Source organism: Motacilla alba, chromosome 1, assembly GCF_015832195.1.
Source record: "Motacilla alba alba isolate MOTALB_02 chromosome 1, Motacilla_alba_V1.0_pri, whole genome shotgun sequence".
In the NCBI taxonomy this organism is placed as follows: Eukaryota; Metazoa; Chordata; class Aves; order Passeriformes; family Motacillidae; genus Motacilla; species Motacilla alba.
This window is the reverse complement of record NC_052016.1, coordinates 68,627,336-68,641,864: the sequence shown is the minus strand read 5'-3', so window position 1 is coordinate 68,641,864 and position 14,529 is coordinate 68,627,336. Positions and strand designations below refer to the sequence as shown.

The window sequence follows — 14,529 nt, the reverse complement described above, 5'->3', positions numbered from 1 at the left end:
CTCTGTTGCACCCTCTCAAATGCTTGGCCAGCACTTTTACTCCAACAAATTCTGTTGTGTTTTTTACCATACATGTGGTTTTTAGCGTACATAGTGCTTTTAACCTAGAGAACTGAGGTTTAGGTTTTATGCATAGGTGTTTAGTAGCCCAATTTTCAGTGTTTGAGAATCTTATTTTCTTCATGATTGTTCATAAAAATGTTTGTATTTTCTGTTTTAACAGAATGAAATGGAGAAAAGCTTTGTGGTTACTTAGAATATCTTGAAAACTGGTCCTTTGGTTAATCCGAGGAGACAGACAGGCATATGTATATCACAGGTTCACTTAAAACAGAGCATTAATTGCAATGCAAAACCTTGGGCATAAAAACAGAGGAAAATACAGCATTCAAACAGCATACATCTAGTGAGAATTAGGAATCTGCGTAAGAGAGGAGGGCTGAACATTGTAGAGGGACCTCCTCATCTTGCATTGTAATTTGTTCAGTGTGCTTTTATTTCAGAATTAACAACGTAGCATGCTGACTTGGGTAAGGTTTTGACTCTTGCATTTTGGAAACAATGGTTTTTGTTTAGTGTGTTAACAGAATAAATGTTCTGTATTTTAGTCTCAGCAGAAAACCTGGAGAAGAGCCTCAAGCATATGGAGAGGCAACTTCAACAGCTTGAGAAGGATTTGCAGACTTTTCCAGTTCCTGAAGATAAGCACGATAAGTTTGTAGCAAAAATGTCAATATCCTTTGAGGCACTCTTTAAAAACAAAACAAATCAAAAATCCCTAAGTTACTTTACTGCATTGCCTTAAATTTAAAAATTCTTTGCATAACTTCTGTCTAGTTTGTAGCATGTATTTTTGAAAAATGTGACTTGTTTTTCCTCTCAAAAACTAAATACATGAACAGTCCAATTAAAGGATTCCTCTGAAGTGGAATGAATGAGGGAAAAATACTTACTTTTGGCTTTTACATTGTATATGAGTTTCTTAACTTAGTAAAGAGAAGTTATAATAGGAATGTTAAGCGCTCTAGTGTTACATGGTATTTTTATGTCACAGTCTCTTAGAAAAATATGTCTGTCACCCCATGTCTCTTTGTTTTCTAGTGTATGCCATTACCATTGTGAATGTTTTTGTACATGCAACCACTGAACCAGAAAATTTCTTTTATTTCAGAAATGAGATTCATAGCCCATGAAAAGTGTTTTCTGGTGTTATTTTTGCCAAAATTCTTTTTCTCACTATTTGTTCCAAATCATGCAGCCAACTTCACTGCCTGTCTTTCATAAGGACACCTTGTGACATGAAGATAATTAATTAAACTGGGAAAAAAAAATCATTCTTTCACTTAAACATCTCTAGCAAATGTTGGCCATATATGCTTGGCACCAAGACTAATCTGGAAGCAGAAATAGGAGCAGACAGGTTGAAATTTGCTCTGCAGGCATGCAGAGTTAGGTTGTTACCTAGCTGGAAGACTGCTTTGTTATGTACAAAGGCTGGAGGACTCCCGACACAGTCCTCTTGATTCATCTCATCCTATTACACAAGGCATGACAAATGACCCTGAGGCCAGGTGGATGTGCTGGTTCTTCCTGTGTGAGGGCCAGTTCTGTCCTTGTTAGATGCACTGCAACCCAAGGGTTTGCAACTTAGCTTCAGGCCTTCTGTGGCTGCCGTGGGTTATCTTAACCTTCCAGTGTCATTACTAATTTTTTGTAAGGTTGGACGTTTTGTTGTTGAGTTTGTTCTGTTTAATGTTGGTAGTGATGCCTTTTTCTCTCAGCTCTATGTGTTTTTGGGAGATATGTTGCAGCCCACCAGCATGGTGTCTCTACAGTATGAAACATAAGTTTGATCCTGAAGAAACTGACAGCATAATAGGAGAGCTAGGAGATGGATCCTGAAGGCAAGAGATAAAATACTGCCAGGAAGTTTGAGGAAAAAAATATCCACGAGAGCTTTTGGAGAATATTGCTAGGACTTAGAAAGTCTGTGCTTTGTTTGGAAAATTGTATGTATTTTAGGAAGTTAGGGATGGGAAGCGCTTGTTTAAAAATCTAAACTATGAAAAAGGACAGGTCCTTCTTTATCTGTTAGACTCTAATAGACTATTTCTGTTGGAAGGGACCTACAACAATCATCTAATCTGAAATAGTCATGATGCAGGCTCTTCAGAAACCCTCTAACTATTTGCATTTTTTTTCTAGTGACTAGATTTAGAAGGAACAGTTAGTATACAGCTTTCCTTGGATATGTAGTTATTAAAAAAATATGAGAACTAAATTAGCAAAATTCATTTGAGAATGAGTGAATCCTTCCAAAAATATAAGCAGGAGAGCAAGAGAAAAGTGGATAAATAAAGATGTAGTTTATATACATTATATGCTAATACCAAACATCTAATATCCAAAAATGATTATGTGGGATGCCTCATTTCCCTTTGTGTTACTAACATTTTGGGCATTTATGAAACTTGCTGGCAGAAGTGAGTGGAATGCTGTGATAAAAAGTTATCAGTTGTATTTAAGACAGAGTAAGTAGGCAGACCTTGTCAATAAGTAGCATAAACTTTTTCTGGGATTGAAATTCCCTTCCCATATATGAAGACCATTAGAGCAGTTTACTGATCACTTAAAAAGGATAGTGATCATCTTAGGAAATGCAAAGGAGGCTCTACAATTCGTCTTCTTCAGGCATCTCAAAAGCTCTAATCCTGCTAGAGTAGACAGGGATTATCAATGTCTGTCAAGAAGATAAGTCATAGCCATAAAGTTAAACTTTTTCTTTGCATCAGTTTTCTCTAGGGAGAATTTCAGTTGACCCTACTGTGTAATATTTTAAATGGCAGGATGATGTTAAATGAAGGAATCAGTAGAATTCTTTTTCTTAATATAAAATAAGTAGCAATAAATCCCCAGTAGTAAACAGTGGTCACAAAACACTTGAAAAAATTCAAAATTAACTCAAATATAAATTTAATGGACTACAGACTCTTACATGAACTAAGCTAGCTGGAGGCACAAAGGAATCATGCAACTGAGGAATCATAGAGTAATTTGGGAAGGAATCTCAAGGATCATCTGGTTTGAAACCCTCTGCTATGGGCAGGAACACCTTTCACTAGATCAGGTCAAAGCTGAAAATAAGCCCACAAGTTTTTTAGAAGGGCTACAAAGAGCATCTTCAAGTCAGGCTTTGCTACCAAGAAAACTGATGAAGACTAAATATGAAATGAACATGTATTAATTGGAAGTAAAATGTGATGGAAGAGAGTCATTGTGTGTTTTGTAAAGAGAAACCATCCTTTGCAGGTATATTGCAGCATGCAGATAAAGGTAAGAAGTCAATAGAACATAACTAAATTTCCATTCATGTTTCAACAAGGTGTTTTCACAAAGACTTGTAAGGAAAGAAATTTCCTACGTTAAAAAGTGGTTTCATTACTTTTTTTTATTAATATCTTTGAAAAAAATCCTCACATCAAAGGGGGATACTGACAAAGCAACAAGTGAACTTCAGTGATTATAGACTGATAGATCTGAAGGAGAAACACTGTATTAGAACAATTGGAAAATATCCAGTTGAGAACAAGTAGAAAACATAAACAAGATACTGTAAAGATCAGCAATACTCTTATACCATCAGTTCTTCCATTACCCCATCTCAAAAAGTGTGGTATATATGTACTGATGTGGCAGAGAATGGTGGCAATGACCAGCAACTAGCAATAGATTATACAGAAGGATTAATAGAGTAATACTCTGATGGTGGAAAATCAAAAAAAATTAAGAAAATACAATAAAAATACTTCTAATTTTGTGTCCCATGCAGAAGGAAAGAGATATATTGTTTGTGTCTTTATATAACCATGTGTTCATCCCATGTGAAATACTGTCCATCAAGTTAAAATACACTAACAGAAATGTTTTCATGGACAACAGACAATTAAACTGAAAATGTGAATGAATTTCATATACGGCCTAGATAGGTGGCTCAATAGTAGCCAAGAGGCACCTGTACCTTGGAAGAATGTCTAACATACAGATTGCTAGAAACTGAATACCACATCACTTGAATTATCATGCTACATTTGCCAAGTTTTGTTTCCTCCTTGTTTTCCCTAATTGTTGGGTATTGACTGCTGTCAGAAACTGGCAAAATAAATATTTGGTCTTACTTAGAATAAATCAATACAGGTAAAACCAACTCTTAGGTTTCGATTAATGACCTGAGACCATATGCTGAAGTCAATAATACACATTTTATTTAACAGTAAATGGGGTGGGTAGGGGGAAAGGAAGGGAGAAGTAAAGCAGGAGATAGTCCGCACTTATGGATCCAGTGGTATGCTGTTAGTCTTTCTTCACCTTAGGCTTCTTGGTGATAGTGTGTCCTGAGGTGGTTCAAAACTTTTCACTATTTACACAGTTAGCAAACAAATAAATTAATGCTCATTGGCTACACAGTTCTGTTTCTATTAGTCCTGTGCTCAGTCTTTCTCTTCGGTTGAGTCGGTGGTTTCTTGGTTCAGTGTGTTGTGATCTCCCCCTGCCAGAATTACTTTCTACCCAGCTGGAGCTGATTTCAGCATAGTTGCTGAATTGGCTTTCCTTGTGAACTAGAAACTCTACATTCTTTGTGTTTGTTATCAGTGATCTATTCTTCTCCTCCAGCTTTGTTGCCTTCCCCTAGGTCTGAGATAACACCCAACAACAGTACCACTTTTATCTTATCTTGAGTTCCTGTCACAGTGGCTTAATTTCTAGTCCCTCAGAGGCATATTTGGGGAGGAACATCTTCAGTAGTCACACAGCTGCCCATCTATCCCATAACTTGGGGTGATCTTTGTTTGACCAGTGATATTTGTATTTTCAGCTGCTTCTTTACACAGATTTCCACAGTGGGAATTGTTGTCTGGGTGCATTAACCAGGATTTGCTACCAAGATCTCACCTCTGCCAGGTTAGAAACGTCCTGTTGCTCCCTTCTGTGCATATCTCCTTTCTGTACACATCTCACGTCCTTCTGTGGCCTGAAGAGTGCTTGAGACATACAGCTGTGCTCTCTAAGTCCTTACACTACATATTTCATTGTATTAGACTATTCAAATACAATATTTTGAATAGTAAATATTATAAACAGAAGTAGTTTACCCTCACCTGCTATCTGACCCAGCAGACAGACAGCAATTTCTAAACAGCATAGTTGCCTACGGTTTCTAGTCATGTTTGTGAACACACTAATTAAAGCAGCTCACTTTTAGGAAAACAGGAACTTCAATAAATTACGAAGCAGAAAAGGTTTGATGTAAAGGTTAGATAATCCTGCACAGCATGATGAAACCTGGACCTGTCTTTACTTTTATTCCTATGACAAGGAAATCTGAGTGGTGATGATGTCTTGAAAAGCATGCGGCTCATAAAAAGAAACCAGCAGGAAGTCTTAAAAAAGAAGGATAGTGCTTTGTAGAAAATAATTTTTCATCCTGAGTACAATTAAGCTCCATGGACAAGCAGGCCATTATATCCTGTCGCTAAATATCACAACCCAAAGCCCCCTAATGAACTGATTAGCATTCTTGTTTCTTTAGGAAGTCAGAGACATGCACAGTTGGTTCACTCTTTTATTGACAAGTCTGTAATTATGAATATTTCTCCTATATATTATATTGCATTAATTTATGAGCCATCGTGTGTATGCGAGCTGAAAAGAAATAGTTATTATCTCAATTCTTCTGTTTCCTTTAATTAGGGAAGTCGAAGAATATTGAATTGATATCGATCTAACGTATTAAATCCATTGAGTGAAATGTTCCATAAAAAGCACAGTGAATAAAATACGCTTGTACTTTCAAAATAAAAATTTAGTGGGTTTAGGAAGAGTATTTAAATTGCATATTAAAAGTTTAATTAAGTGATTTAGTCAACATACTGTTTATCAGTACAGCTCCCATCTTCTGATTTTCCAAGCAGCAGCTGAGAAAGTTTGAGCTTACTGATAAAAGTGGTGTTGATGGTGTTCTTTTACAGAAACTTATGGAACTAATACTTGAGAGACAATCAGCTGATTGCTGCTTTTCAGCTAGGAAAAAAGTCCTTTCTTTTGATCAATTAGCTGTTCCTTTGCCATTTAATTTGATTTGTTGACATTGCAGAAAGAGGAGGAAGAAACAGCACTTAAATGAGTCAGAACCTTCACTACCAAATGAGGTAAAAGAAACCCATTTCAGCTGCAGGGAAGGGACTAGCTGCCTCTAAACTGTTGGTTACTTAATTGACCTCATAGTTTGAAATTCCCCCTGTACAGCATAAATGAATCTCTAAGATGTCCTCGCATACTAAGGACTTTGTGGATTACAGAAGCTGAGCTCTTCAACTAAAAAAAAAGTTGTGTGTTGCTCTTTGGTAGAGGGTCAAGATGTTAACTGTGTGGGCAGGTAATGAGATAGGGCTTTGGCAACCCATGTAAATTTAATTAAAGTCTATACTTCTTTTAATATCTGGTCTGGACTTAAGGTGTATATTATAGCTAGCACTGGTTTTACTTGTCATATATGATACATACACAGTGGATGCAGCAGCTTTGTGTGATACAAATACCTGCCAATTTGTTTAGTATTATAACCTAGAGATAAGTAGGAGTGAATCAAAGAGAAGGTATTATTTGACAAGTACTCTTCAGAAGGTACTGATTTAAAAATCGAAACATTTCTATGTGTTCATAGAAATTGTTTTCAGATGCAGAGTTTTTCTGTTGAACCTTGGTATATGCATATAAAAAGAACTCTCTCTGACATCTATTTTTCAGACAATTGCAATTATTTTCCCAAAATGTGAGAAATCCTTAACAGTCCTACAGCATTCACACTGCTTGCTCTTAGTAGAAAATCATTTGTTGAAATAGTTTGAAGAGACCACAAAGTGTTTTGCACCAATCTTCAAAAGGTTTGCCATGTTTTGTGGAGGTTATTGTCATCTAGTATAGTGGCAGTCTCAGTTCCCTTTTTAAGATTCTTCTAAAATACAAGTTGTGAATACTGGTGTCTTTTAAAAAAAGTGTTTAGTAGAGATTAATGTTATTCATCATCTTTTCTAGGGTAACAGCTGTTTTTACTTAGCTTGATATACAAAACTATATTAGTATTTTATATACACAATGTATTAAAATCCATATAAACTTCAGACAAGCAATTCACTGTGAAAAGAGCTGCCAGAATATGCAAGACCAAACATACAGCAGTTAGAAATTTTGCCAAAGATCTTGTCTCAGCTGTGCAGTGCTATCCTGTTGCATTAATTAGCAGAATGATCTGTAGTCCAGTGATTCCAAAAAGGCAGTCCATGAAGTAAAGCCATTTCAGAAAAAGTTAACAAATACCAAACTACTTGATTTCGTTTTCTTCCCACCTGTGTTGCAGTTCAGCTGTACTTCCGTCTTCATTCATCCCAAACCAATGAATTGTGTAGTTGATAATGCGTATGTGTCAACCTGTTCATAATAATTACAGTTGGGATTGTTGTACTCAGTAGTATTCCCTGTTGTTTCCAGTTTAGCTAGAGTTGTCTAACAAAAGCCATATTTAAGGAGAAAAGGAAGAGGAGTTATTAAAACTACCTAAATTGAAGCAGAGTCTCAGTAGAATGCTAAGAGCTTAGAGGTATCCCGTAATGCACCAGATGGAAAATAAAAATCTCAGGATTCATCGTGTCTGGCATTAAAATATTGGATAGCGAACCATCCTGCCAGAATGCTGTATTTTGTGTTTAAAATTATGCATCAGATATTCAGGTGGAGTCAGTTTTCAACAGTATAAAATTAACCTTCTTGTATGGACTCTATTATATTGCTGTAATTTAGCTGGGTCTTGAAGAATATCACAGAAATTTTCTCTCACTTCGTCCACTCCCCAGGTTTTCTTTTCAGGATATTTTTTTGAATTTACAAGATGAAGTCTACATTTTACTGATAATTTAAACCCTTTTTTTTGTTTTGCTTCCTAGAAAATGAAATATACTGGAGTGTTTAATATCTGGCATTTATGTAGAGAGACAGCAAAACTAATTTATCTAATTTTCCTTTACCCTTCACTCTGTGGAAATAAACACCCTCATAATTGCGTGAAACTATATTTTTTCATAAGATCTGTTAATAGTAAAAGAATCACAAATGATAAGTGTCCTAAATTTTAGGATCAAAATTAAACCAGAAGCAGGAATTATTTTTTCTAGTTTCATTCTTTTTTGTTGTTTTGGTTTGTTTGTGTTTTTGTGAACTGGTAACATTTCTTTTGATGGTCTTAGCTTGTGTTTTGTCATGTCTCGTTTCACATAATCCTTTTTTATATAGTCCTTGGGCAGCATTTATAGACAAACCTCTCATCAACTTTCTTTGCTCTCCTACCAATAGCTTTTTAAGAGTCTGAATAATTTTTTAAGACTCTCAAGTCTAAAGATCAGTTTCCTGTGCGCTATGCTCATCTTGGGAGCTGAGTAAAGGAGATTCAAATTGATGTAGAAGAAAAGAGGGCTGGCAGTATCAGTTCTCTTTGATCTGTTGCCAGCCAGTCAGCACAGGCAGTCTGGAGCTTCTTACGAGCTGTATCTTGTGAAGCTACTAAAAGCACGAAAAGAAGCTTGTACTGGCAAAAGGACCATGTTGAGAAAGTCTGAAATTAGGTGGTTTATGGGTGATGGAAGATGTATCTTTTAAAATTGTTGGATCTTGGCTTTAGTTAGTCCTTTTTCACAAGACTGTTGTAGGGGAGGCTGTTCTGCATTTACATAATCAACTAGTAGCCATTAGTGACTAATTAGAATATTGTGAAAGTGCATTATTTCTCCCTTCCTGCACATATCTGAGATCATTATTGTGTGAATTTCTGGTCTCGATTCTAAATCACAAAAAAAAAAAACCCAGGAACTTCTTACTTGTTATCTTTAAAGCAACCTTAACAAACCAGAAGGACACTTAACTGTGCAACTGAAATGGAATTCAGCTTCTAAACAAAACTAAAAAAGTAGTGCATTGCAAAAAACCTGAAGACTGAAAACAGTCATCTGGCTGTAACATGTTAATATGTACTGATCACTAGTGCAGTTCCCCAGGGCTTAGTATTGGGGCCAGTCCTGTTCAGCATCTTTACTGGTGATCTGCACTACAGGATTGAGTTCACTCAAGCAAGTTTGCTAACAACACAAAATTGGGTGGGAGTGCTGATCTGCTAGAGGTGGAAAGGCTCTGCAGAGGGATCTGTGCGGCCTGGGACGATGGGCTGAGGCCGGTGGTATGAGATTCATTAAGAAAAAATGCCAGGTCCTGTGCTATTCTGGTCTAGATTTTCATGCTCTTGATTAAAAATTCTGTGCTTCATAAAGTGACCATAGAGTGTTTATTCTGTAGTAGAAAGTGTACAAACACAGTAAATTCTCTTTTGCAGTAGTTGAGTTGGGCAATTGAGAGTAAAGATCAAATGGCTATTTTTTTTTCTTTTGTAGCATTCACTACAGTAGAAAAATAATGGAATATAAATATTTGTTTAGCTATCATTCCATTAAAGTACACACTTCCTGAAGTTGCCTAACATGGAGAAATGGCTATGGAGAATATTTTGTCTTTGAGCTTTGGCAAAGTACGTTATAGGAAGTCCTGAATAAACATAGGGGTTTTTATTTTATATGCAGTATTTTGATGATGTTTATAAATTGCTTATCTTTTATACAAGTCATTTTATTGTTTTCACCTCTAATTTAATTAAGTTGTGTTGACATTGCAAATAGGCTTAGAAAAAGCCTAAATACATAATGTGGCCTTCAGGAACAGAAATAAATGTATTGTTGTTACAATGAAGTTTTTTAATCTTTCATGATTTTTACTTTTAATACTGTTTACCAATATTTCTGGTTTTACTCTCATTTTAGTAGGGACGATAGTATTTATTGATAAAGTATTCAGGGTAATTATTGGTATCTGTACCTAAATTCCAAGTTTATTGTGATTTATATACCTAAGCATTTAGCTTCAATAAGGAGACATTGATACTAAATAAACTACATGGGTGCTTGAAGTTAGATCAGTTACATACATTTCATTTCATAAGAAATTATGTAGAAATTGAATAATCTTTAAATATCAAATGGTTGAGATATTTTGATGAAAGTCCCTGAATTTATTCATAGGCCTAGTATACACAGTAAGTGCCAGAGAGCATGTACAACATGGAAGGAATTCTTTTGGTCCTTATTTGAGGAAATAAAAAATGTGTATGACATACAAAGCAATGTTAAATTAAAACAGTGTTTTTGATTGGATTCACTGAGTATTCTTGCAGCCTTAACAGCAGCGTACAGCTTCCTAGTTCATGCCAAAGAAGATTTTCAGAAACTTTCACGGATGCATGAGAACATGGAAAAACTCTATCAGAATGTGATGGGGTATTATGCCATTGACCTGAAGAAAGTTTCGGTGGAGGAGTTTTTAACGGACTTAAACAACTTCAGGATGATGTTCATGGTATAGTATGCTTATTTAATACCTAATGTTTCTTAGAAGTTATATTTTGTAGCCTTATCTATATGTATGAATTTGGATAATAAGCTGATTTGTGTCACATCTGGCTTCTTATGATTACATAGCTTAACTTACTGACTACATTCCTGCAGGAATATTGTATGAGCATGAGTTTTGTGACAAAATCTAGAGGAATGATCCAACTAATGCCTATAGATCAAAAGACAGATTGAAAGATTCACTTAGTCATTTTGCCACCTACTCCTCATTGCAGCCTGGTCATTACAACTTATCATTACAACACATGTATTTAGGTTGCTTGCATGTTTCCCAGTCTTGTTTGGTTATACTTGGTTGGTTGTGTTTTTTGATTATTTCAGATAGGTCTGAAGATACAGGTGGAGAAAATTACTTTGTTCACAGGTACTGAGAAACAGTTTGGAATTCATATATCCATCAGTTTTGAGGAAAGCACTTAAACTGGAACCCATATTTAGCAACCATTTGGAACATGTAATGATTACTAAGCCTCTGCTGCTTCAGAGTTGCACAACTAAAACCCTAGATACTATTCAATTGCAATAATTTTGCTTGACAAGTTGCATATGCCAGATTTTTGGGAACAGGGGCATTGATTATGTTTTCCTAACTTGATCAGTGCCTAATATGAAACTCAGTAGTCTGCTTTCAGAATTAATAAATATTACAAAATAGTTGTATTACTTTAATTTCTGATGTTTAAACCACTCCTCTGATGCAAATGTTGTAGAATTTTAAATGCTTAGGTTCATGTTGAGTTGGAGACTCTAAGAAAGTGGTTGTGCTTTGCATTAATTTTCTCATATTTCTTCTTTGTGTCTTTGAAATTAGCACTGATGCTAGCCTCTACTTCACAGCAGTTTCATAAAGATAGATTAATTAATGCTTCAAAACAGTTAGGTATTATTGATGAGCATGATAGAAGAAACCTTGAGGAAAATTAATAATTCCGTCTTGCATAGCAGTTTGAAGGCTATATGAAAAAGATGTGTAGATAAGGCATGAAACCCCCTATCATTCAGTGACACTAATCAAAATCTTGAGTAGCTGCTCAGTTTTGAGACTTTTTAGAAAAGATTTTTGAGATGCCAAGCATGAGACAAATGAGCTGATTTTCATGATTGTTTAGTATTGGGGTTTATTACTGACAGAAACTGAAGGTGATGGTTATCTTAGAAAATTTAGTTCAGAAGACTTGTAAATTTAGTGCTGAAAAATCATTGGATTATTATGAAGCCCGAACTAAAAGATGACTTGTCACCAGTAGGTATGGAAGAGTGACAAAGTGTTATTGTGCAATGTTGATGATTTAAATGAAGTATTTTCCTACTTATATTTTTTTTTCATTCTTAATTAATTAAAATATATTAAAAAGTTTTAAAAATCTCTGTGTTTAAATCTGGAGCCCTAGACTTGAGTTTCATAGCTAACTTTGATTTGCACTTTGTATTTTAGTGTTATTTGGTAGCTATGACAACTATTATTTGCACTCTGTGAGCACCAAATCTAGAGTATAGTTACTTGGCCAGATCCAAAAAAAAGGGTGAAGCATCTTGCCTTCAGAGCTTTAGCTTCTACAGCTAAATTAATGGTACACTCAGTGGAACATCTTAAGTATCAGATATCCCTATTTACCTCCCTCTGTACTTTCACAGCATCATGGGTACTGCTAACAAGGTCATTCCTTTCCTTGGAAGGATAGCTTTCATGATGGAGAAATTGTCTAATGGTTAGAATTTTCCTCCAGTTGTAGGAAGGGAAGCAAACACACCTTGAGGTGTGTGACAGCCCTTCTGTCCAAGACTAGGCTAATCATAAGTTATAGAAACCCCTTGCTCCTATTGGCACTAGGTTACTCTTCAGTAGAGACATACCTTCAAGAACCATAAGAGGAGCAACCAAGTAAAAGTGTTCCCTAGACTCTATTTTTCCTTTAAATGAAGCCAATACTTAAATAAAAATTAGAAAGTACCCTGGAAGTCACAAGAGAGAACCCAAGAATGCCTCCAGTTTGGAAAATCTAGGTCTTGGCATTCCACTTACATTTCGTGTTGAAAACACCTGGGACATGCAGGATAGATTTTGGCCTTAGGGCATATTTTTATGAGAGTTTGAGTGTCTTGTGTTTTAGTCAAGGGAGATGCTTACTTAATTCATTTAGTGGAATTTGGAGAGCTGTTTACCTGATGTCTTAAAGGAGATGTAACAACAGAAGTACCTGGTATCCTGGAGAAGTGTCTTATATAGTACCCAAGACATCATCAGCCTGAAGTCATTAAAAATAATAGACATCTACATTTGAATGACTGCAGTCTGAGGCCGAGTCCTATGGATATTATTTGGGAGGAAAAAGTAGGTGCAAAGTAGGAATTTCCTTGGGAAAGGAAATTTCCTCTATAAGGAAAGTGTGTAATTTCTGCCAGTATTGTACTTGTCAAGTACCAGGTCCCATTTGAATTTTATCCAGTAGTTTATCCAGTAGTTTATTCTACAGAATGCCCAGTCTGAAAATCAGCAAATCATTTGTCGAAATTATTTTAATCAAAAATTGTAGCATTTTTTAGGAAGCATCCTACCCTCTTCCCCCTGAATCAAGAAATTTGACAGAGGTGACTTTGGAGGAGTCACTGTGAAAGTACAGTTTTGCTTTGTATAAAAAATCCATTCCATTGCCTTTTTCATGATGGAAAGCTTGTTCTTCTTCAGTTATCCAAACAAGTATTTCTTCACAAGCTTTATGTAATAGTTTTTTTTCCCCCTTCTTTTGGTCACTCTCTATGGCAGTTATGCTGCAAACAGTGCCTGTGTGCCTGTGCAAGTATTGCTGTAATCCGTATTTGTCTGTACTATGTAATACTTGTCAGTCCATTTTTTTTTTCCTGAGTGCAGTCTGGATGTTTTCCCGCTAAAAAAAATGAGCTGCAAAATTGCAGCTTTTGCCTCCAACCTTGTGAAGATGCCATTTTGTAAGAGGGGACACTTTAATATATTATCAAAGACTGTAGCTGTTCGGAAAAAAAAACCAACTTTCTGCAATGAAGAATAGGTGCACTTTAATGCAAATGTAGATTCTTAGAGCACTGAGAGTTTACCAGTGTACATAGCTAACACTAAAATAATGAAAAGGTAATCCCAAAATACTTCTGTTAAAAATGTATTGAATGTAATAGTTCTTTTGCTTAATGTCTGAATATGCAAAATTTTTTTAGTTTAAAACTCTGAAGCTTGTTCTTCTGGTTCAGCTTCACTGGAAGTTTTGGAGTACATATTTATAATTCTAAATAAACAGTATGGATATTAACCAGAATTTTTAAACCCAGTGAATTCATGCATATGTTGATAAGAATAAGAAAAATGCAACACTGTTACGCAGGCAGCCTTGTTTTGCTTGGTGTGGTGGCAGCATGAGAAAGAAGAAAATGTTGAAATTGTTTTAGAACTACAAGTGGTAACATACATTTTTGTAGAACAAGGTGGTTTAGATATTTTGAATTCTTCATACATTAACATGTATATTCTTAAGATGCATTTCTTGCTGAATTTGTAATCCTCATTTGGGGGCAATTAGTATGCATTTAATGTATTTATTCTGAATTTGCTTACTCTTCTGCATAAAATGTTTTAAATACGGAATGTGAAATACGTACTTGATTTGATAAATTAGGGTTAGTTAGGGGTTACAGTTTGAAAGCTTTTTTCTTTGTATTTAAGGTTCAGCTTTGTTTTTGCTCAGACTTCCATTTAAATGGAACTCTATTACTTTTTTCATAGCAAGCCGTAAAAGAAAATATGAGAAGAAAGGAAGCAGAAGAAAAACAGAGACGTGCTAAAATAGCTAAGGAGAAAGCAGAAAAAGAAAAACTAGAGAGACAACAAAAGAAAAAACGCTTGTTAGAAATGAAAACAGGTAAGTGATGTAGAAAACACATTTGACCAAGCATTTTACTGGAAATAAATCTTCTGTTTTTTCATTATCTGAATGTGCTC

The 14,529-nt window shown here is 35.4% G+C and overlaps 1 protein-coding gene across 4 annotated transcripts in view; it reads left to right on the top strand.

Annotated features, from left to right (window-relative positions):
- The window catches only part of DIAPH3 (diaphanous related formin 3), a 204,823-nt gene that overhangs the window by 117,617 nt on the left and 72,677 nt on the right, over positions 1-14,529 (top strand). For all 4 annotated transcript variants that reach the window (XM_038131457.1, XM_038131473.1, XM_038131466.1 and 1 more), the window contains 3 exons: positions 609-733; positions 10,342-10,506; positions 14,314-14,449. In XM_038131457.1, the coding sequence (XP_037987385.1) occupies positions 609-733; positions 10,342-10,506; positions 14,314-14,449 (426 nt within the window). The remainder of the gene's footprint in view (positions 1-608; positions 734-10,341; positions 10,507-14,313; positions 14,450-14,529) is intronic.